The sequence below is a fragment of the Ciconia boyciana genome, chromosome 8, assembly GCF_034638445.1.
Source record: "Ciconia boyciana chromosome 8, ASM3463844v1, whole genome shotgun sequence".
NCBI lineage: Eukaryota > Metazoa > Chordata > Aves > Ciconiiformes > Ciconiidae > Ciconia > Ciconia boyciana.
In genome coordinates, this window is record NC_132941.1 from 24,239,450 (window position 1) to 24,262,736 (window position 23,287).

The 23,287-nt window shown below is 54.7% G+C and overlaps 1 protein-coding gene across 3 annotated transcripts in view; it reads left to right on the forward strand.

Annotated features, from left to right (window-relative positions):
• The first annotated feature begins 279 nt into the window (after window positions 1–279).
• RBPMS2 (RNA binding protein, mRNA processing factor 2) overlaps window positions 280–23,287 on the forward strand; it is a 30,514-nt gene continuing 7,506 nt past the window's right edge. For 2 of the 3 annotated variants that reach the window (XM_072870264.1, XM_072870265.1), the window contains exons 1-6: window positions 280–623; window positions 14,138–14,215; window positions 14,906–14,944; window positions 15,527–15,589; window positions 17,226–17,376; window positions 18,045–18,193. In XM_072870264.1, coding sequence (XP_072726365.1) covers window positions 564–623; window positions 14,138–14,215; window positions 14,906–14,944; window positions 15,527–15,589; window positions 17,226–17,376; window positions 18,045–18,193 — 540 coding nt within the window. In that variant the 5' untranslated portion in view covers window positions 280–563. The remainder of the gene's footprint in view (window positions 624–14,137; window positions 14,216–14,905; window positions 14,945–15,526; window positions 15,590–17,225; window positions 17,377–18,044; window positions 18,194–23,287) is intronic. The other variant, XM_072870266.1, reaches the window with a different exon arrangement.

The window sequence follows — 23,287 nt, forward strand, 5'->3', positions numbered from 1 at the left end:
CCTGGGAGGAAGCAGCCTGGCCTCGCTGAGGGCAGAGAGGCCGGCGGGCCCTTTAAGAAAGTCGAAGCTCGAAAGTTCATCAAAGTTGAGAAAGTTTTTCGTGGAAAGGAGGGAAAAAAAAAAAATTAAAATAACTCGACCCCAACAAAAAAAAAAAGCCCCGCACCACCCCGGGGCGGGGCGGGCCGGGCCAGGATTGGCGGCGGGCGGCCCGGGGGCGGCCCCGGGCAGGCGGGGCGGGGGCGGGCGGGTCCCGGCCCCGCTGCTCGGTGCGCGGCGGCGGCGGCACCGGCACCGGGAGCGGCGGCGGCGGCGGGGGCTGGGGCGCGGCGGCCCCGCAGCTGCGGCTTGTTGCGCTTCGCTCGGCCCCGCTACGCCCGGCGTGGCCCGGCCCTTAACAGCGGCGCGGTCCCGGGACGCCGCATGTGAGCCGGGAGGGCAGCGCCGCCTCGCACCGTCCCCGCACCGCACCGGCACCCCGCTCCCGGACCGGCCCTGCGGAGCTCGGGAGCAGCCGGCACCATCCCCCCGTCCCGTCCGTCCCCCTACCCCGGCACCCCACCATGAGCAACCTCAACAAGGACGCCGAGCACACCAATGGCAGCGGCAACGTCGAGGAGGAGGTGGGAACCAGGGACGGGGCACGGCGGGGCTGGAGTACTGGGGCTTCGGGGAGCCGGGGATGGAGCACGGCGGGGAGCCGGGGATGGGGCGGCGGGGATAGAGCACCGGGGCGTCGGGGGACCGGAGCACGGTGGCGTCAGGGAGCTGGGGATGGAGCAGTGAGGATGGGGAACCGGGACGTCGGGGAACTGGGGACGGAGTGCAGCGCTGTGGTCGGGGAACGGAGGACACGGCGTCGGGGCTGGACCCCCGGGTCGTCGGGGGACCAGAGACGGGATGCTGGGGCCGCCCCGGGGTGGGGAGCCGAGGCCGGGCCGTGGGAGCCGGAGTACGGAGGCGTCGGGGAGCCGGGGCTGGAGCACACCAGGCAGGGCGCTGGGAGCAGCTCTCGGGGCTGGAGCCCCGCGAGTCCTCCCGGGGAGGAGGTCGGGGCTGGATCGGGGCTGGGGGCTGTGCAGGGTGAGCCCCGGCTAGGAGCTCCCTCGTCAACCCAGTGTCCCTGTAGCTGCATGGGGCAGGGGACTGGCAGGTTCCTGACCACTCCAGCCTAGCCAGTGCCCGTGGGCATGGTGTCCTGTCCCAAGCCCCTGCGGCTGGAGGACACCAGGCTCCTGCATCCAGGCACCACTCTGCCCACGTGGACTGCTAGGGACACGCTTGGACCATGGTGGTGGAGACCTTGCCCTGCTCCCTATGTGCGGGCAGCCTGGTTGGGGCTGGAGGGCTGTGAGCTGCCCTGCCAGCAGTCCCCTTCCCCTGGATGGCCATTGCAAGCCAGAACCTGGATACTGCTGGACTCTGTGCTGGGAGGGCTTGTAAGGGTCGCTTGTCTGTAGCCACATGCTGAAGCTGAGCTTGCAGCCTTGTGTGTTTGCCCTCTGGCTGTTGGAGCTGCTGGCTGGCTGGTAGCATTGCTGCCAGTGCAGCGCCTCTCTCGTTGCACCCCTTGAGCAGGCCTTGGTGCAGTGGGTCACCAGCTGCCCTCCATCTTGGAGAGGGTGCTGGAAAACGCCTGGCCTCAATAGCATTTTGCTGCAGTCCTCTGTGCCTGGCCCTGGGGACTGGGGAGGTGCTCTGCCCCCTCCCCTCGCTCTCCTCCAGCGCGCCGTGCGCTCGTGCCGCCGCAACATGGCGCCTGGCTTGCTCCGCCACCCACTGGGGCCAGATGGTCCCCATGCACCAGCTGTCTTGGGGCCATCGTGCCTGCTGGTCTTCAACCCTGGCGTGGGGGGAACCCACGTAATGGGGTGGAATGGATTGGCAGGCAGCAGCCATAGCATTTCTCTCCCCTGCATGGAGCAGGGCTTAGGTGATGCAATGGGATGTGGATGTGATGCTGCTGGTGACCTGTCCCAGCCTCACTGGGTGGTACTGGTGTGGGTGGGTAGAGAGACAGAGCACCTGGGGCCCTGTGCTTCTTCCTGGGTGTGGGGAGGCTCAGTATCAGGGGGTTTTGCGGGCTGTGCCTGCATGCGCAGAAGACTCCATGCAGCTCCTTGATCCAATTATTCACTGGCCTGCAAAGCTCCCCGAGGTTGATGCCGCCTGGCACATCTCAGCGGTGTCGCTCTGCCTGGGCTGGTGCCTTGTGGGTGGTGGCCGGCTGAGCTCTTGGTGCTGGGGCAGAGCCGGTCTGTTCCCCACTGCTGGGTGGTGGTTTGGTGAAGTGGGTGCTGGAAGCTATTGCATTTTGGGAGCCTGGAAATCCTAGCCCTTTGGCGAGGCCAGTCCTCCCTGGAGTGATGCTTGGTGGCTGGAAAACCGAGTTAAAGACTGCATCCCTGGGGAATGGGGTAGGGGTTGAACAGAAGCAGCCCATAGCTCTCCATTGTGCTGCCTTTGTGTGTGCGGGGAGGGGGATGGTCCAGTCCACCCTGCTACATGGTCTGCAGACTCGCTGGGTGCATTTGTCACCCTGCACCCAGGGGTGCAGCAAAGGACTGACCACCCTGGAGGTGGCTGAGGATGCTCGGGAGGTGGTGGGCTGGGACTGGTGGGGGCGTGTCCCCATCCCTGGTGGGGTTGCTGTTGGAAAGGCCCCTCTCTGCCAGGATCCATCACAAATAATGCTGTAGGTGATGCACTGCTGGTTGGGCTCTGTGGTGGTCACCCTGAGCCTCTGGGAGCCCTCTGAGTGCTTGTTTTTCCTGTATGTCCTCCTGGCTGACCAGGAGCCATTCCTCACCACAGAAGCAGCTAATGTGTTCAGGGTCCCAGCATGGTCTGGTGGGCTTAATCCCACATCCAACCCAAATTCTTGCCCAGAGCTCCCCTTGATACAGAGCGATTAATACATTTAGTGCAAAGTGGAATCCTTCAGTCCCAACATAGGTAGGACAGTATGCTGGAATATCTTCCCACACTGCGCGGATAATGCTGCTAGATCCTGGCACTGTGGACACTCCTCCATTTCCCCTTCTGTGAGCCTCCTTTGCCGCCTCCCTGAGTGTTTGCAGAAGGGTGCTGTGTGCCCCAGATATGGCGGGGCAAAGCTCCCAAATTCAGCCTTTCCCTTTATCTTATCTGCAAGCCTCTGGATCTCGCAGCCCCTTCCTGCCCGGTGACATGCAGAGGACAGGAATGCCTCTCGCTCCTCTCGAGGTCGTTAACGGGAATGTTAAACAAACAGGGCCTAATGTCAGTCCCTGCTGTTCCTCACCAGACACCTCCCCAAACTCAGTCCCTCCCCACTTGCTGCTATCTTCTGTTTAGTTTTCCAGGCAACTGCCAATCTGAGTGACAGCGTATGTCCTGGTGCTCCTGAGGGGTAGTGTAAGACAGGCAGCTGCATAGGTGCTGCACACCCCCATTGCAGGCAGAGCTTTTTCCAGCAGCCGGAGGAACTTGCCTGCTTACCATGGACACTGCGTTTTGTGTTTGTGGCCATATTGCAATAAGGACCCAGTGTGTTCACCCTGCTGTCTTGGGTGTCTGATGCAGAATTGTTGCTTCTACTCTGGAAGTTCATCCTTGCTCTCTCAGGAGGTCACTGGAAAGTTTAGGTCCATGGGGAGCAGGGGCAATCTGGAGCTGGCTGTCTAGATGCCCAAAGCAGGCAGCTGAAGTCTGTGGTTATCCCATGTGTCCTCTTGGCCCCTTCCCTCTGAATGACAGTGGCCGGTCTCAAGGGCCGGCTTGCAACTCCATGGGTGGTGGCTGCTGCTGTCATGGTAGAGCTTGGACATGGATGTGGACTGTTGAATGTGGAAAGCATCAAACATGATGATGTGCTGGGTAGGCAGAGCCCAGATGAGAACCTGAGAAGCTACCTGGCTAAGCTCTGCTAGGAGAGGGTCATCTTCCCTGTTGGTCCATGGCAGGACTGTGGTGTTACCCATTAGAGTTAGAAAATGCCCTGTTAGGGGAGGCAGAAGGCTCTTGGCTCCCAGACAGCCTCCTCGGTAGTGAGTACTTCATCCCTGGCCTTTCTTAGCTGTTGCACGCCAGGGCTGCCAGAACCATCCAGGAATGCCACTGGTGAGCAGCTGGATGTCTGTAGCACTTCATGGACCGGTGCCAGGCATCTCTTGATTTCTGTAATCTCTGCTTGAATGGACCTAGATACCTCTTGCATGCATGGATTCTAGCTCTCTGACTTGAAACAAATAAGGTTAATATAATTTCTGAAGTCAAATGACTCTGTGATGCTACAAAGAACTTGAGGGTGTAGTAGTTATGGTCACCACTTCCTAATCTTGTACTTGGTCTGGCTGAACCAGGATGGTGCTCCAGAGCTGTTTTCATGCATCATAAAAGTCTTCTCAATGTTAGATGCAGCTTTCTGCAGCTGACAGATTGTTGGCTGAGCAAATAACCCTGAAGTCACCATGCATGCAGAGGTTCTAGGAACCGGTGTGTTCCCAGACCTCCTCTTGGTCTAGCAATGAGTTGCTGTTACTAGGGGAGGGATGTGGGAATCATGCCATTACCTCCTCATACCCTGGGTGCCTCTGTAAATACCCTGTAAAGGAGCTTCCTTCTCCTTTCTTGCTCTTTCAAATCTAATTTTTAGACATGAGTCTAAGTTGCTTTGAGCATCAATATCCCAACTAGTCCCCATGATGGGGTAACTGTTCTACCTCCTGCTAGCTGGTCTAGTAAATGAGACCCAGCTTCAGAAATGAGTCTTCTCCCTTGGCTAATCTGAGGAGTTGCTGAGCAGAGCTTTCCTTACTTGTCCTCAAAATGAAGGGGTTTCTGGTGGTGCCTGCAGAAGTTATGAAGGGCCAAAGGCTCCCTTGCTAGCAAGGGACTCTGCTTTCCCCTCACCAAAGTAGGAAGGATGCCCTTGGAGATGTCTGGAAGGTAGCTGAGAGTGGTTCAGGCTTTGCTGTCCTTCTACATGCCTCTGCTAGAGGAACTGGCACTGTGGGAAGTCAGGTATGACTCTTGTTGGAACTGGTACAGAAGGCTTTTGGAGCCAAAAGATCCTTTGGGCTTGCTGGTTTTGGCCATGCCAAGTCATGAAGACTTTGCTGCTTGCATCACGGAGCAATGCTTCTGCCTGTCCTGGACCTCTGAGTGCCTGAAGTAAAGACTTTGGCTTGAAGCCTCACCAGGGCATGAGTGTGGAAGCGAGGTGGTCAGCACCTCACCTACAGTGCTCAGCACCTTCTCTCCAGGAGTACCAGGCACTAGCTGGGACCCAGTAGCCTTCTCAGATCTGGAGGTGAGCAGTCTCAAAAGTGTGTTCTCAGGGATGCCTGTACATCACAGGCCACCCCTGCAGCAGGAAAGTACCTTCTGCAGCAACAGCCACCATTACATGAGGATGGCTCATGTGGCAGAGGCTGTAAGTGGAAGGAATTTATTTGCACTTTAAAAGACCTGTGTGCCACGTGGGATGGCTGAAACTAAATTTCTCCTGTGTGCCCAGCACTGTGAAGGTGGACCTGGTGAAGGAGCAGGGCAGTGAGACGCAGCCCCAGCACTGGAGCTGCTGAACCTGGGCCATACTGAGGTGTGTCAGTGTAGCTGTGATCCTGAGCCAGCCCAGTGTGTCTGATGAGGAGGGACCTTGGGGCAGGCAGTGGTACCAGCACTGTGAGGAGATGCGTGCCAGGTGACCCTGCCCTTGGCATGGCAGAAGTGGATGCTGCAGGCTTGGCAAAGACACTTTGACCACTGCACTGCAGGGTCATGGTGTGGTTGAGGGGCTGCCTGTCCCAGGGCCTGTAGTCCTCCTCAGTTCAACCCCAACAGAGAGGGGTGTTTTGATGCTTTGGATGATGGCTGAATGGCAGGTCAGTGTGGAGCCAGAGGCTTACACAAAGTCTGGGCTGCTCTTGGTGTGTCTGGGTTGTGAGTCTTTCTTTGGCCCCAGGGCTCACCCACTGGCTCTTGCTTGGAGATGGGAGCAGGGATGGTGCTGAGGCTTGCTCTGTCCATCTGTCTAGTGAACATCATCTCCTGCACCTAGTCCTGTGGACAGGGACAAGATGCTGACCTCTGCTTTGTGCCCTATGGGAGGAACAGTCTCAAGCCCAACTGGCCAATTGTTATCCTGTGGTAGGGCAGGGTGGCAGAGCATAGATATGAGATCCTGCCTCCAGCCAGCCCAGTGGCTACTGGGGTGGGTTTCTCTAGAGGACAGTTGCATGGGACTGCATGTGCTGTCCTTGCACACTGCTCTCCTTGATCACTGAGCCCAAGCTTGCCTGGCCGCAGGCTGTGGTTGCTGGAAACCCAAGGACCCTGTAGGGCAGTCTTACCCATGCAGAGGATCTCCAGCCCTGCTGCATAGCCCAGAAGAGGCTATGGAAATGTTGCACCTCCTAGTTTGGGATGGTACGTTCCCTTCTGTGCTGCAAAGGACGTGGTGACGGGTTCTTACATTAGTGTGGGGTTGGGTCTTGGTATGTGGCTGTGTCAGAAGCTGTTGGCCTGGGGATGTGTGTGTCCCTCCCATCTGCTTTCAAGGGCAGTGTCTGTCTGAAAGTGTGACTCCCCTGGGTCACCTATAGCAGTCACTTGAAGTGCAGAGTAAGCTGTGGACTTGGAGAGAGCAACCAGCTCCTCTGGGAGGTACTGGAGAAGGGAAGGAAACTTCACCTCCTGGGGTTTCCCTGCCCACAGTAGGATGCCAGTGGGGAGCTGGCTGGGATATGACCTGTTTCTAGCAGGGGCCTTAAAGCTTGGGCTGTATGTTGTATCCATTCTTGCTATGTACTCTGTCCTGTTCCCCAGGCTCTCCTTCTGGGCTGGTGGTCTAACCTCTGCCTTGCTCTCTATATTGCATGGGCTGGGTGCCTGCCTGGGGTCTTGTGGGGAGAGTGCCCTGTGGTGTAGAGGGAGATCAGGGTGTGATGCTGGTTAGGGTTGACATTTCTGGTCTGTTTTTGGGTAGTACAGCCCCTCCCCACTGCCTAGTGGCCCTGTCTCTTGCCAAGAGCTGGACTGATGCAATGGTGGCTTAGTCCTGTGGGTGCTTGTCATCCTACTGGTATCCCCAAAGGTCTCCCTGTGATTGGGGTGACACTCCAATAACCACTGTCAACAGCAGAGAGCTGCTGCAAACTTTCAGCTTGCCATCACTTGGGTTTTGTGGAAGACTTGCTTGCTGTTGGGCTGTGGAGATACCAGGCATGCTCCATGGGGCTGTGGCATTGCCATTAGTGTGCTGCCTCAAATCAGGTTGATTTGAGGAGAGATTCATGTGCCTCTCTGGGTGTGTCCTGGCTCTGTGGGCAGAGGAGGCACAGCACTGAAAAGTTCCCAGGAATCGCTTTGTGGCGGGGTGAAGTAGAGACAGATGTACTTGCTTAAGGACCTGAGGTGAGAATGTACCTTGTGAGGGTCCTGCATCCAGACCAAAGTCTTCTGCTCAGGGCAGAGGCTGGCAGGAACTCATCTCACCTCTGTCTCCTGCCAGGTGAACAAATGCCTGAGTGTGGGCAGGAGGAGCTGCTGTGCAGCAGGTTTACCCAGTGTGAGAGCTGTCCCTGTGGGTAAGGTCCATGGCTCTAGCTGACGGTGAAAGGTATCTGTAGGTCCCTGAACATCAGACTGTGGCAGATGTGCTGTTGGGTCTCTAGAGCCAGGGGCTTAGTGCAATGGGCTGAGTAGTGCACACGTGGATGTGAGTATCCTTCAGCATGTTGGCTGTGATACTTGTGCATATCTCCTCTAGCTTAGCAGACCTCTTGGCAAGGTGGAAGGCTGCGATGGCATCCTGAGGATGCTCAGCCAGCATCTCCCTGAGCTGGGGAACTGCCCCATTGAAACAGTAATCTCTTGGGAGTTGTGGGGCTGGCCTCCCCAAATGTTTCAACAGCTTTGAACCCCTGCTGTGGTCCAAGCCTCCCTGGGTGCCATCCTTTCCATGAGATCCTGCAGAGACACAGGGGATAGGACTCGATAGTGGAGAGCAGGGGGGAAGTCTCCATTGCAGAGCTGCACCAGCAGCGCTTCCTCTGCTGGGGTTGTGGACTATTCTTGGATGTTGCCCTGTTGTGCCTGGACTTATCGGCTCCCATGTGCTTCCTGCTCCCCCAGGCAGGGGCTGGTGTTTCCCCCTGCTTCCCCCTCGCTTGAACACCTTCCTGCCCTGACCACAGGGGTGGCTGAGCCCTGTCGACATCCCCCTGCCTGACACGGGGGAAGGGGAATGCTGGCGTGGGGCTGATTCAGCTATAAGCAGTGTCACATGTGAAATGCCCCAGCCTTGGGGACAAAATGCTTGTGCACTTGGGCTTGCTTGTGGTCAGCCTGCCTTCCTCCCCTCTGGGCGAGCAGGATGTTGGTCCTTGGGTGCCTTTTGTGCAAAAGGCTGATTTCAGAGGGAAATGCCTGAAGCCCTCCTTGCTTCAAGTGCTGGGGGAGGTTCAAGGCTCTCTTTCCCCTCTGGGGATGGGTGAACATCTTTCCTGTGTGTGTGGGATGCCCTGCGGCTGTGGCTGCTCAGGGCTTTCTGGCTGGAGCAGCTCCTGGTCTGATCCTGCACTGGGCTAAGTGCTACCCTGCCTGCAGGCCCCATGAGCTGCCTGAGGACATCAGAGCTCTGCCAGTGCTGGAATTGCAAGCAGGCAGCCAGCTCTTGCAACCTCTGTTGTTGAGTCCTGCTGGTGGGGGGGCGGGGGGGGAACTGAGGCACGGGGCAGTGATGAAGCCTGTTAGCAAGCCTAACACCATGGAGTGTGCCTTCCAATGGGAATAAGGCTGCCCTGCTTTCCTGCCAAGCTGTCCCTAGCACGGACCAGCCATCTCTCTCCCCCACTTTTCCCCTCCCCTGTGTTTCCTGGGAGTCTGATGTGCTGAGGAGCAAAACTGTGCAAGGCTGGGTCCACCCGGTGCAGTGGCAGGAACCCTGCAGCCCCATGTTCCATATGGGGCAGTGAGATGAGGGTGCTGTCCCATTTTTAAGCCTCACAGCTGGGCTCCCAGGCATTTCCCTCCCTGCAGCCCTGATTTGCAAGCTTGCCTCCCTGCCTTTTGCTGCTGTGCCTTATAAGTCCTGGCTCCCAGGGCAGCCGGCAGCCTTGCTGCATTCCAGCAGCCTCATGTCAAGTGGCCCTAGCTGCATCGTGGTGGCCAGGGCTGGGGCTCTGTATCCCCAATGTGGCTATGCGGGCAGCCCTGGGTGCCTGAGAGGCACCCCACTGGGATGTTCTCCCATGGGAAGAGCTGTAGCCCATGTGCTTGAGCTGCTGGGATCTCAGGGTGGCTGCCAGGGGCAGGGATTACTTTTGGGATGCTGAAGCAGAGCTTGTCCCTGTCCTCAGCAGGATGGTGCGGAGCTCCCTTCTGCTGGTGGCATAGGAAGAAGGCTCAGTGGACATATTGGTGTGAACAAGTGGGAGATGGCTTGTCTCCAGGAAAAAATGGCATGTAGCTGGGGGTAGCTTCTTGGAGAGGGGTGATGTCCAGTGGCACAGTGTGGATGAAGCACTAGAGCATGTGCCTGCTGTAGCTGTCCTTGGATGTCTCCTAACCACTGGTGGTAAAGGCTTGTGTGCTCTGGGTGCTGGGAGTGTGGCCCCAGGACCTGGCAAATTGTTGGTGGCTAGAGTGGCTACAGCTGTGCAAAAGCAGGGCTGTGGGTAATGCAGCTAAAGGGCTGATCTTGCAGAGGGGAGGGTCAGCCTCGCTGGCTTCTGGGAAGATTTGGAGCAGTGTCTTAAAAGCCCAGCGCTGGAGACCTACCATAGCAGCCTCACTGGAGGTGGGTACTTGTCTGACAATGTCTATCTAACATTTCTGACAATGTCTATCTAACATTTCTGACAATGTCTATCTAACATTTCTGACAATGTCTATCTAACATTTCTGACATAATTTGACCCTTGGTGGGCTGCAGGGCAGTGTCTGGCTCTGCTTGGGACTCCCTTTCAGGAGCTCTTATTTAAAAGTAGACATGGCCAGGAGATGTGGATGTTGTAAGGCCCATGCTGACCTCCTGGCAGTGCTGGAGCTGTGGTAGGAAGAGGCAGGTGTTGCTGCTTGGCTTCTTTAAAGCCTTGGTGCTAAGTACCTGGCTGTGCTTGCACTAGGTGTGTGTCTCTTCTGGGAGACGCAGCTGTGTAAGGACTGCTTTAGAGCCCCTGAGGACTTGAGCACTAAATGGGTTTGTCCTTGTCTCTCCCTCCCTCCTGTGTGGGAAGCTATGCTGGGATCCTCCCTCTAAGAGGTGGCCTAGATGGTCTTGTCTGTCCTGGCACAAATCCTGTTTTCCATGGCTCTCCTCCATCTCTGCTGGGTGTTTGGACTAGGGACATCCACAGATGGGGAAGGGAAAGTGTTTTCTGCAAGGCCTCCAGCAGCATGACCCTGCTGGGCTGTCCTAGGTGAGAGCTGCTCCCTGCCCTGCTTCTCTGTGTGTTTGTCCAGTTAAGATCAGTTGTCCTGGGTGAGATGAGGTTGCTTTCACCTGGTATCTCATCTGGAGTGGCTGGTAGCAGAGTCTAAGAGTGAGCATAAGAACAAGGTATTCCTGAAGATCTGCTTCTGCTGTATCTTCTCCAAGCTCCTGCTGAACATGCAGTTTGGCCCAGGCAGTTCCTGATCCAGCCCTGGATGGACTTTTTTGTCCTGTGGCTTTTCCAGCTGCTCTTGTGGGGAGGCTGAATATCTACATGGATTTGGTGTTTGGTGGTAGGGAGTTGAAGCAGGGCAAATATATTTAAGCAGAAGCCTACCCTATCTTGGCATGTTGAGTGCAAGGGCTGGAAGCCTGGATTCATCAGCCCTGGGTGGTCCTAGTGGCCTTTCAAAGCCTGCAGGACTTCAGCTGCAAAGAGGTGACTGGAGAGTCCCAGTTCTGTTAATCTGCTGGAAGATGCTTCTCCAGAACCTGTTGCCCTCATGTACAGTTTCCTCTTTTTGGGAGCAGGGGGAGGAGGCTGGACCAGGGCTGCCCACAGTGCACAAAATGCTCAGACTGGCAAGTTGCCTTTTGCTTTTCTTCTGTGGGATAACCCAGATCTCATTTGTTTTCTGATTCTGCTGATCCCATGTTTACACCTGGTCTCAGAAATTATCTCCCTCTGGCTTACCTCACTCTGTCCCTCAAACGTATTGCTCAGGTCTCTTGCCAGTCTCACCCTCCTTTCCCTGAATAACTTGGTTTCACTTTCCCCTTACCCTTTTCTAGATCACTTACGGTTGTGCTGAATTGCAGAGATCTCAGAAAACCAACCACTTGGTCTCATTGCTTCTAACAAGCCCTTCTGAGCAGGGACCTTCCTTAGTCTGTCTTGAGACCCTTGGGGAAACCTTGTTTGAAGATGTTAGCTGGTGGCATTTGGGATTGCCCAGGCTTTCTTTGGGGTGATGCCAGCCCTTGGCGGGTGCTGTGAGTTGACTGGGATCCCCTTTCCAGTGCTGTGTATGGTGACAGAATGGACCTAGAGGCCATGGGAAGCTTTTGGCCTGCAAGAGAAGGTCTCTTGCTCCTGTCCTTGGCAGCAACTTATGGGGCTGGCATTAGGAACTTGTTACCTCTGACAAAGAGCTTTCCTAGGCACCTGTGTTGCTCTGTTCAGGCTATTGTAAGGGCTCTGAGTAGCTGACTTCCCCTTCCCTGAGCAACCGCATATCTTCCATTCTGTCACGCCTGTCGCAAAGGCTTACCGAGCGACACATCACGGGACCATTTAGAGATCCAACAGGGATGCAGATTTCTGTCTGCTTGGAAGAAACATCCATTCTGGGGTCTGAGCACACTCAGATCCTGAAATATTGAAAAGGGATGGTGTTTTCACATGGCTGAGGCACATGTGTGCCATCACACTCTGCACAGTCCTCCCCTGCAAGAGATGGCTGTGTGTCTTCTGGGAATGCACCACAGGTGCTCCATGTAGCTCATGCTGAAGTGCAAGCACCAAAGTCTTCGAGGCAGTGAGCAAGCCAAGAGACAGTGCCATTGTCCGCTCTGTCTGGGCATGAAGTGGCCCTGGAGTGATGCATTGAAGCATCAAATGAGGGGCTGGGCTGGATGGGGAGACTGTAGGACTGAGCCTGGGCATGGAAAGTCTTTCTGGAGTGCTCCACATAGCACCATGCTTCCCTGGACAGGGCAAAGTGAAAGCTGGGGTGTGTGGTAGGGCTGTCCATACTGAGGGATCAGGGGAGGGGATGGGAAGGATGCCAGTGTTGGGGGGAAGGATGCTCAGTGGTTGTATTCTGCAGCAGTCTTGAGATGTCAGGCTGGAGAAGGGCTCTGCAGACTAATGGGGGATGGTAGCAGCCCACTGGGGTGTTCACTGGATGGTGGCAGCCCTTAGTCTCAGCATGCATGGAGAGCAAAAGGGGTGGAGGACCCCAAAACTTTCATGATCACTGTCCATCCTGGAGGACTTAAGCAGCCCCCTGAGTTGACGTGAAGGGTATCTCTCTGCCTTGGGAGGACTGTCTTGGGCACAGGAGGTCAAGGAGGTGTGTGTTTTCTCCTGTAAAGAGGAGACACTTCCCTCCTCCTCGGAGTCTGAATCTGGCTGCCTCCAAAGAGTTACAGGGTGCAGAGGCTCTGCTGCATGCTTCTGTGTTTTCAGGTGGCCACTGCCTCCAGCCCAGGAGCAAGGCAAGTGTGTGCTGCTCACCTTGGTGGCAAGAGAAGTTTAACGAGGTGTCAGATACAACCCACTTTGTCTGGGGAAGGGGAGGTGGCTGAGCAAAAACTGAAACATGGGAGCAGAGTGCTTCTGCCCTGTAAAATGTAATGGGGTCACTCCAGACTGCAAACAGGCCAGGAGATGGGCTCTGGCTTAGGGCTCCTGGTCCTGCTGCACATTTTGCAGCTCAAAAGCATCTGGCACTACTTGGTGCCATTATGAGCATTTGGGCATCAGTGCTGTCCCATGATCTTCTCGTGGCTTGTTTGGGACTGGCTCGGCGGGTGCCATCCCCATGCAATGAAAAGCAAGGAACACGGAGCTCCATCTCATTCCCATAGTCTTCTGTCTTCCCTTGCCTATCTGTCAGTGCTGGCCAAGCTGTGCTTGCGTTCTCCTGGTCCTTGTTAATGATGACTAGTGTCTTGGTGACCTCTGTTGTGCGCAACTTCCCTTTCCAGCTCTGTGCTGATTTACAAGAAGTCTTGACAGTTTCATCATGCTGCTTCCTATGGGAACAGGCTGTGGGCCAACGACTCCCAGTGCAGGGAGAAGGTGGCCATGATGGTCTGATTGTTGAGCAGAGCTCTCCTAGCCCATGAGCCTTCAGCACTGTTTCTTCTTCCTGGCTATTGATGTGAACTATTATAGATAATTTCAACAGGCTATCAAAATTTTCCTCTGGTACTGTATTTTTGCTTATACATGCTGAGTGCATTTGGACTTGGTACATGACTTCTACAGCTTGGGAAGAGCAGCAGCCTCTGTGGACTTGGTGCAGCACAGCTGGCTTTTGGCTGGACACAATGGAACAAACACTGTAAGAGCTAGTTTGGGAGCAACTTCTGAAGGGTCTGATGTGTGCTGGTGAAGGAGCTGGGACGGACCCAAAATCATCCTCCCAATGAAATTCTGGGGCTTTTGCAGAAGTCAAAAGATGTGAGTATAGCAGTGAGGTATTTTTCAAAATCGAGAGATGTCTTTGAATCAGTGTCTGCAGTAAAGTGCCAGGATAGGCGAAGGAAAGGAGATGTAGTGTACGATCTGTAGAAAGAGCTAGAGAGACAACTGGGGTTTGTACTGGTCTCTTCTGGATCTTTGATGTGTGTCAAACTCTGTGTTGGTGGTTTTGGCACTATATGGTTTTCTAGCAGTCTTTTAAAGCTTGTCATCAAGGTCCAGTCAGACTGTGGGGCTGGTGTCCATGCCCTAATGAACCCAGACTATTCTGCTAGAGACTGAATTTTTGTAAAGGTCTAAATCCTTTGTCACAAGGAGGAAAGGACTGGGTGTATTTTTATCCTGGACAATGCTCCTCTAATGTAGGGAAGGGTTAGTGCCTGCAAGGCCACCTTTTGGTGCAAGGTGTCCTACTCTTATTGCACTTAGTTTCTGAACTGTTCTCTGTACTCCCACTTCGGTACTAAGCATCTCCTTTCACTAGACCTCGTTGACCTCTCTCCTAGGTACGGACGCTGTTTGTCAGTGGCCTTCCTGTGGACATCAAGCCCCGAGAGCTCTACCTACTCTTCCGACCATTCAAGGTAAGAAGGTCTTCAAATTTGGTCTTTGGTGGGAAAGATGCTGTCTTGTGGCCAACCTTACTGTAAAGATCTCTGTCAGAGGGGAAGCAAGGATGAAGTGGGAAGGTAGGCCTTATGTGAAAGCTTGGGGAACCTGGTATGAAACCAGCATGGTATCCCATGGCTTGTGCTCAGCTGTGTAACCTCCCCTAGAGCCTGTTGTTGAAATCATGCTGTCTCCAAGTTTGATGAAGGCTGCTTGGTCAGCCTTGCTGCCCAACTGGACCAGCCCTTCCTTGAGGATGTGTCCTGATCCCCTAACTGTCCATCCTTCATTAGATCACCACATAGGCTGTCCTTGGGGGAAGTGGGGTTCTCTTGTTTGCACTCTTCTAGCACAGGGTGCTCTGTGTTCCCTAGGCACTAGCCAGGCAGGGTGCTCATCTTAGTAGCTTGATGAAGAGCTAGAAAACAGGATTTCTTCCCAAAGGGCCTGAATAGACTGTCTAAGATACCTGCTCTGCCCTTAGTCTAAACTCAGTCTTCTCTTTTTGTGGGAAAGAAGAGAAGTGTTAATGTACCTACTCCTGCAAACCGTGCCTTATGAGGGATTTGGTGCTACAGGAACTCCTGGAGCTGTCACATCATGTCTCAGTTGCAGCTTGGCTCCTTCAGGAACCTGACACTGACTTGCGTTCTTCTCTTCTGCAGGGTTATGAAGGGTCACTGATCAAGCTAACTTCAAAGCAGGTACCTCCTTCCAGCTTGGGTATTTTTGGCTTTTGCTAGAAAACCAGACGTGCCAGGAGGGGAGGAGAGGGAGGACAGATACCATTTCATTATGTAAAGCATTGTCTGTGTTCAGCATCAGGTATACAGCTGGGTTCTGCTCACAACCACTGTCCTGGTGGCCCCAAGCTCTCAGCATGTGCTGAATGGCTCCATATTTTCTATTGCTGCCCAGGGCCATATGGGCTGGGTGAGACCTGATGCTTCAGCCTCAAACCCTGTGCTGCCAGAGACTTTCCCCAGACCCATCCTAATTGAGGCAGTAGTTCCCCTTGCAGGCAAGGGGTATCCCTGCTGGGGGCTACCAGGGTAAGCAGTGCCCACATGTGTAGGAATACCAAAGCATTTTGGTGTGGTAGGAGCAGACACAGAGCAGTAATCTTGGGCCGATAACCAAGATCTTCCAAGCTCTGCTTGAAGGCCCTCTGCAGCTTTAGATGGTCTCTTCTGCTTGCTGTAAGCTGTCTGGGGCAGAGGGGGTGGCAGGGTAGTCTGAGGAGCTGGAAGAGACTTCCAAACTGAAATCAACATTATTTCTTTTAGCCAGTTGGTTTTGTGACCTTTGATAGCCGGGCTGGTGCTGAAGCAGCAAAGAACGCCTTGAATGTGAGTACCTGATGTGCCAGGAGGCCCTGGAGAGGGCTGGGGGCCATATGCCCTGCTGTAGCTAGACCTGGAGCTGTGGGCTAGAGTGATGCTTGGCTTGCCCACAGCATAGGGAAGGGTCAGGTTGTCTCAACTGTACCCTTGAGTATGGAAGCTAAATGGTCCTGCAGCATCCCACCAGGGAAGCAGGAGAGCTGTTTAAGGCTGACATCAGCCTGAGCAAATGGATGCAAACTGTCCCTTGCTTAGTGTAGGTGTAGTTTCTGACCACTGGAAGACTGCTCCAGGGCCTCTGAGTGTGTAGGGAAAGAATAGCTACTTTTTTCTTGAGTTGGCATGCACCTCCTTACTCAACAGTTGGCCTCTGATAACAGGATCTAGGCTGTGAATCCTATTCCTTATCCATTAAGTGCTCCCCCCTGTACGGGGAAGAGCTGTGGACTGAGACCCACCCACTTGTTCAAATGAGTGTGGATTACCTATGTGTGTCGATGTGCGGCCAGAGCTACTCTTCAAGGAGCTTTTCCTCCTGCTGTCTGCACTGAGCACCAAGGTGGGGGCTCATCCTAGCCTGACTGCTTGACTTGAGCTTGGCTTGGAGTACCTGTAGCAGGCAGGTCTTCTCTGGGGAATCAACCCTTAGCAAACATGAGAAGAGAGGTGTTGGGGTTATAGGTGGTTCCCAGGCATATACAGGCATAGGGCGATACCGAGTTGACACCCTGTAATGCTTTAATGAGGCATGTGGAGCTCAACTTGTTTCACATCAGCTTTTTGAGGCTCTAGGTCAAGCTCACCAGGGTGCGTGGGTAGTGAAGCAGGCTCATTGCAAAGCTGGTCTGTCATGTGGCCATAGGACTTTCTTGGTGCTAGTGGCCTTGTTAAAGCCTCACTTACCAAATGCCCCGATGTAAAGTGTATGGCAGTTCAGCGGAGCAGGTCCTTGTCCTGGACTCTGGCATGCCAGGACCTCTGCAGCCAGAAGGTACTTGCTTCAGAAAGGAAGGAAACCAGCCTTCCCATGCTGCTGTTTCCATGGCAGGGCACGAGGCAGGGTCAAAGCTGTCTGGTACAGGCTCTTTAGCACATTCACAGCATTTCCAAACTGCTGCAGCTCAAGAAAGACTTGAGGATGGTCAACATGGCAGGCACACCCAAAATGATCTCCATTCCATGTGCAGAAGTTAGTGAGATCTAGGCAGCAAGACATGCTGATCTGGTTCTGCTCTGCTGTAGACCTTGCCTTGGGCACTGGGGCATGTGTCTCTGCCCAGGCTGGCCGTAGATGTAGTAGCACCACAGACAGGAGCTCCAGTATAGATGGGGTTATCCCAGCTCCAGCAGACAAATCTTTCCTGATGAGTGTTGGTAGCCATCACAGCTATGCTGGTTGGTGAACTGCACATAAGGAGCAAAACTGTGTCCCTTGTATTGCAAGCAGTGGTTCTAGGCCAGCTAAACAGAAATACAAGCATGTGGGAGCTTGAGCGTTGCAGTGAGGTGACAAAAATCTGGGCATGTGACTGCAGTGTGATGGCCTTGGTTCCCCAGCTGGGCTTTGCTCCTTGAATAGACACAGCCTGTGCTTGGACTGGAAGCTTCACCTCTGAGATTCCTGTGCTTTCTTCTGTGACAGGGCATCCGCTTTGACCCAGAGAACCCCCAGACCTTGCGGTTAGAGTTTGCTAAAGCCAACACAAAGATGGCCAAGAGCAAGCTGATGGCCACACCAAACCCCACCAATATCCACCCTGCCTTGGGCGCACACTTCATTGCACGGGACCCCTGTGAGTATGCTGGGAGGGACTTTGAGGTTGTGGCTAGTCCAACCTGGGAGATGCCCAGCCCTGGGAATGCTGCCAGGGTGGAAAGGAAACCATACCTACATATGTGCTGGCTGAAGTCTGCCTGGTGCAGGGAGGCCAGCATGTTGGGGTTGCAGGAGAATAACGGGCATCTGGTAAGGCTTCTGGCCAATGCTAGAAGTGTTGGGAGAGTAGAGTTGGTTTTGGTAGCTCAAGTGATACCATAAGTCCTTTAAACCATCCCTAGGTGCAAAGCAGAAAGGACAAGTCCTGTGCCATGCACCCTCAATGTAGCCTGGTGGGGCGAGCAGCCCTGCTGAGGCTTGTTGGGCAGTCTGTAATGTAGTGCTAAGAGCCTTGTCTTCTGTCCTGCCATACTGTAACATCAGCCCTGTGCTGCGTCTGTGAACCAGCCTGCCCTAAGCCCACGTGGGGTGCTGAGCAGTGATGGAGCATGGTTCTGGCCTCTCTTGGCAAGGCTGGGAGGCCAGAGGAGCAGCTGGTCACAGAGATGCTGCAGAGGTGCTATATTTTATACCTCACTGAGATGGCAGTGAGGCTTTAGGGTTGGAAATCCAGAGCCTCTTTCCCTGAAGCAGGCTGTTGGAGCCAGCTACTGAGATGGTGTCACCTTGTCTCATCCTGTCTAGATGACCTGACTGGAGCAGCTCTTATTCCAGCATCCCCAGAAGCGTGGGCTCCCTACCCACTGTACACCACGGAGCTAACCCCTGCCATCCCCCATGCTGCCTTCACGTACCCAGCTGCTGCTGCTGCGGCTGCTGCTCTTCACGCGCAGGTGAGTTGCTCCCTGTGTCCCATGCCAGAAACCAGGCTCTCCTCTCTCCCCTGCCCTGGTGCTCGCTCCTGTGGGTCTCTGCTTGGCTGGTTTGACCCTGGCCTCTGCACCTTGGCTCCTGGGCAAAGCCTCCTCCCAGCTGAAGTGCATGGGGGGGCCCCTGCAGCCCTGAGCAAACCGCAGGGGAGAGGTCTACGTGGCCAAGAGCAGTCAGAGCTGGATGATGATTTCTGACCCTGCAGGTCCAGCCTGCTTCCCTGCAAGAGGCAGGCAGATGGGAGAAAGTCAGGGCTCAATTTCTGGCTGGGTTTGCTGGTCGCTGTGACCAGAGAACAGTGTTGTGGGACTGCTGGGAGGAAACACTACCTGTCAGCAAGTAAAATGGATAAGAAATGTCCTCCTTGAAGTCACAGCGAAGGCAACAGGCTTAGCTTAGTGCTGAAGCTGAGGGGCTCAGCTGGGACTCCCTTGGGCCAAGTGACTCAAATACTTTTGAAACTGGAGAAGGATGTCCTGCAGGAGATGAATGATCAGAGCCTTGCCACAGTGAGGAACTCTTGATGGGACCCTGGATGCAGACTAGAGAGGGTCACTCTGTGTACAAGCCTCTGGAAATGCTGGTGGTGGTGTAACCAGCTGCCTGGTGTCCCAGGGTATGCTTGCTGAGAGCTGGAGGTGTAGGGATGCCTGTACTGGTCTGAAACTGGAATGCTTTAATGTACTGAGACCAACACCCCTGCTGAGCATGGAGTCCCTGAAACCATGGAAATGCAAAGGGAAAGCCAAAACAGGGAAGTAGTGTCCTAATTCCAGGTTAAGGTGCTTGGTTTGGAGCACTTGTACAGAACCTGGAGCCCCTGTCCCTGCCCTGCTTGGTGTTACTAGCCAGCTGTGTTCTGCCTGCTTCGGTCTCTGTTCCTGTAGTAGTGCCATGGGGGACTGGGGCAGTGGGACTTGGGCTTAGACCTTAGAGCATCGGGGCTTAACCTCTGCTCTCTGCCCTGCCAAGCACTGTGTTTAGTTCCACTCTTCCCTGCTTAAATTGAGAGGAAAAGCAGCTGCCCCCTCACCTTGTCCACCTGGCCAACGGTCAGCTCAGTTGGCCCTCTGCTATCCTCTTGCTTCCTGCAAGCGTCTTGACTGTAACTGCCCAGCTTCAACCCAAGCTTGTTTCCTAAATGCAATATGGAGGCAGTGGAGGGGATGCAAGCTCCTGGCCTGTGTAGGCTTGTCTGTCCTGCCCCTCACACGCCTGCAGGCCTCTGCTGCTTTTGCCCTTCTACTGGTGAGCTAGTGTTGGGCTGAAGCTCCTGCAGGGTAGGCAAGAAGTATGTGGGGCCCAGGGCAGGACCAGGTACTGGCTTGTTCTTCCAAGGGCCTCCAGAGCCAGGCTGGTCCTTCACTGGGAGGGTTGTGCTTGCTGGTGTTCTCCAAAAGCTATTGATGGTGCTTACAAATATAGGGGTGTGCTCTGCTCCTGGGTAGGCCAGGAGAGCAGATGTCTTCCTTTCCTTGCCCCTTGTGTAGTGGAGCCAAGGGCTGTTGGCAGTTGAATTGCCACTGGCAGGGAGGACCAGGAAAAAACCCCTCTGGCCTGGCTGAGGTGGTTGAGGGAGGTGAAACCATTACTGCAGGTCCTTCAAGGATGATCATCAGTGACTGTATGGGGACCCTGAGTGTAAGAGTTAGACACCAAAACTTTATGGAGCATGGTGGGGGAGAAAAACTCTGCTCTCCTAAAGTGGAGGGTATCAAGGAGGCCTTCAGCCAGATCTTTTCCTGTTGGGGTCTTAGTTCCTGCCCTCCCGTTGGCAAGCTACTAGCTTTCAAAGAGGTCTTCTGGCCTGAAGAATGACCCTGAGGCTCCAGGGAGCTCCCTGTATAGGTAGGACTCCCTGCCCAAGGAGGTCCATAAGTGGTGATGGCTCCCTAAGCCTTAGGGAGCCAGTGTAGCCCCTCCAGGCCATGGCCATGGCTGGACCCAGCTCTCTTCTGAAGGGCAGCTGGGCTGGCCAAGCAGTTGCAGCTGCTCCTTGCTGTGTTGCGCTTGAGCCGGCGGTGGCCTCGCAGGGAGACATTCTGGCGCAGTATATGTTACCAATAAAGTTTTATGGGGTTAAACATTACTCAGACTGGCAGCTCTGAGCTGTCTGGTCTCTAGGCTGGAGCCCTCTCCCTTGCAGAGCTGAGGCAGGGTGGAGTGAGTCAGTGAGATGACTTTTGCTCACAAACTGGGTTAAAAGCTGTAACCTTAGTCTTGATGTGTTGAGCCCTCTGCTCTCACTGGTAGGGGCTGGTTTGCCTTGCTGGTGGGGTGGTGGGCACATGAGTTGTTCTCCAGGACAACTGCAGTTCTTCCTCCTGAGACTGGTGTTGGCTGGAGGACATTCATGGGGATGGCCAGAGCTGTAGCAGCTCCATAGCAGGCATGAAGTTGGACGCTGTAGCTAAACTGAGAGCTTGTTGCAAAAGATTTAAACCTGAAGTGCTTGTCCTCTTGCAGCTCTGTGTTCAAGTCTGGTAGCGAGTGGGAGAGGAGGTGGCCACCCTCTGTGATGCACCTATGCAGCCTCCTGAAAAGCTGCCCAGAGGGCTGGCAGGAGTGACAAGGGGCAGGATATGGCGCGAGGCTGGCCTGGCCTCGGCTCACGCACTGGGAGCTGTCGGTAAGCTGCTCGCAGATGAGACTGGCTGCTGCTCCTGGCACTGCTGTGCCATGGTGATGCTCCCAGCAGGCACCAGGCTGCTGTAGATTTGACTGTGGCCTGACTCTGCACTGCTAAGAGCCTCTACCTGTGGGGACTCCACTGACTTTAAGATTGTCCCATCTGCCTTCCCTCCCTCCCACCCTCTCTCAAATCCCTCCTTTGATGTCCCTAGTGAACTCCAGCCATGATGCCAGCGCAGGCTAGCCCTGAAGCTCAGAGCTGTCCCTGGAGATGGGACACCCTAGTGATGCCTTATTGCAGCTAGTGGAGTGGCTGTACTACAGCTCCATTCCTAGAAGTGTTAAGCATGATGGCAGCCACGTCTGGAAAGACTGGTAAGGTAACCATCTCTCCTCCAAGGTGCACCATGGGATTTGCAAGCTTCTGCCCATCTCTGTAGCCCATATCTCCTTGGCAAGCCAGTGCATGGGCCTCACGCTACCCACCCACCAGAGCCTGGGGAATGAGATACCAGGCCTTCTTTCTAACCCACATCTCCAACTTGGCAGCACATGACATGGCGCACACAGCATGGCACCATCTTACATCAACTCCTCCCAGCTGAGCCAGGCTCAGCCAGGTCCTGCTGGTGGGAGGGGAGCAGCCTGGTTGAGCCAGGGCAGAGACTACCCTGCCACTTGGTGTGAAAGAAACCTGGTTTCTCCCCAGCCACAACCCTTCGAAGGCAACCAGAAATACACCTTGATCTCACTCCTGGCACATGGTGGGGGAGGTGAGTGATGTGATAGTGATAGCACACGACTAAATTCTAGCGGGCACGTTAGACAACAGCACTTGCCGGTCACTTTGTTCCAGAATTGCATACCGGGACAGACCCTGCCCATAATCATGGGTCTAATCTCACCTCTTTCCTCTCCAGTTACTGGAAATGGAGCAAGTTCCTACCTGGAGCTTGGCTTCTCTCTTGCAACCTGAAATCACAGGCAGGACGCAGGTCTTGTGAGCTGTAACGAAGAGAATTGGCGGCCTGGGAGAGATGGGAGTGGTGTAGGAAACTGTGAGCTTGGGAAGAGGAAAGATGGCCTGGCCTGGGACTGGTTGGCCAGGAGGATGGTTGCTGTGGTCAGCTTTAACTGAAGGAACCGAGTCCTGGCTCACTTCTCCTTGCAGTGGTTCTGGGTAGACTCTTTTCCTCTGTGTGGGAGTGATGTTGGGGAAAGAAGTCGTCAAAGATGGGGCTCCAGGTCTGCCTTTGCCCTTGGAAGACTGTAAGGTGCAAAGATATGCAGAGTTGGTCTCCTGGGAAGATGGGAAGAGCTTGACACAAGCATAGAGACAATGATACAGCTTGTCTTTTTCTGCTTGGACCTGGTGAACAGTTTCATCTATTGCTTGTGTGATGGAGTTGGGCTGCATTGCGTCTCTGATGAGAAACCACTTGTTCTGGAGTGCCTCTAAGCCAGGCTCTGAGTGGGCAGTAGGAGACACTAGGGGCTATCAATGTTCCTGGAGCTCTTCTGCAAAGAGATGCTTCCAGCTGTGGCACCACCCCTGAGGACAGGACTCTGCAGGACTTGCCCTGGAAAGCAGGGGCTTGGATGCAGGATTGTTCCATAAGAACATGGGTGAGGCTGGTGATGGTTACCACATGGTCCTTGTAGGAGACTAGGCTGATGTGTTGGGTACCCAGAGCCCAGGAGACTGTGGTAGATGCTTCCAAGGCAGGGAGCAGGTCATGGACTGAAAGCTCACAGATGCCAATCCTTTTGGGGGTGGGCTGCCAAAGATGCTTAGAGCATCCGTGTTGCTGCTGCTGGCAGTGGCCTTGTCTGGAGGCTTTGAGGAGATGGTGAAGGTGGGCCTGGGAAGCTGAGACCTGTCCACGTGAGTGGTGGGTAGAAGGAGCAGTCCTGGATCATGGCTATGTGGTGGTGCAAGAGCCCAGCAGGACCTTTGAGGCTTCCCAGTACTCAGTTGAGGCAGAGCCCATCGATAGAAGGAGAGGTCAGTGCTCTAAAAAAACCCTTTTCCCTCTTGTTTGCTGCCTGGGCTGGCTCAGAGCAAGCTGGATCTCCTGAGCAGTGGCTGCTGTTGTAGATGGACATAAGGCAGAACCCAGTGGCTGTAATCTGGTGCTGGCCCTAGAGAACTGGGAGTGCGGAGAAGATCTGCTGGGGTGGGCTCAGGTGCTGTGCTCCTCAAGTACTGCCTTCTGTTGGGATGCTGCTGTTTGCTGGGCATGTGACCACCTGGGTGCCACCAGCCTGGCTGAGCCCTGGAACACCAAGCAATGGCCACCATGGTGGATCTGCTGGATAATGGGGATCCTGCCTTTGTGCACCACTGACCTCTGGACTCACTTCATGGTCCCATCTGCAAAATCTCCTGAACTTCATGTTGTGGCAGCTAAGCTCTGATGGACCCT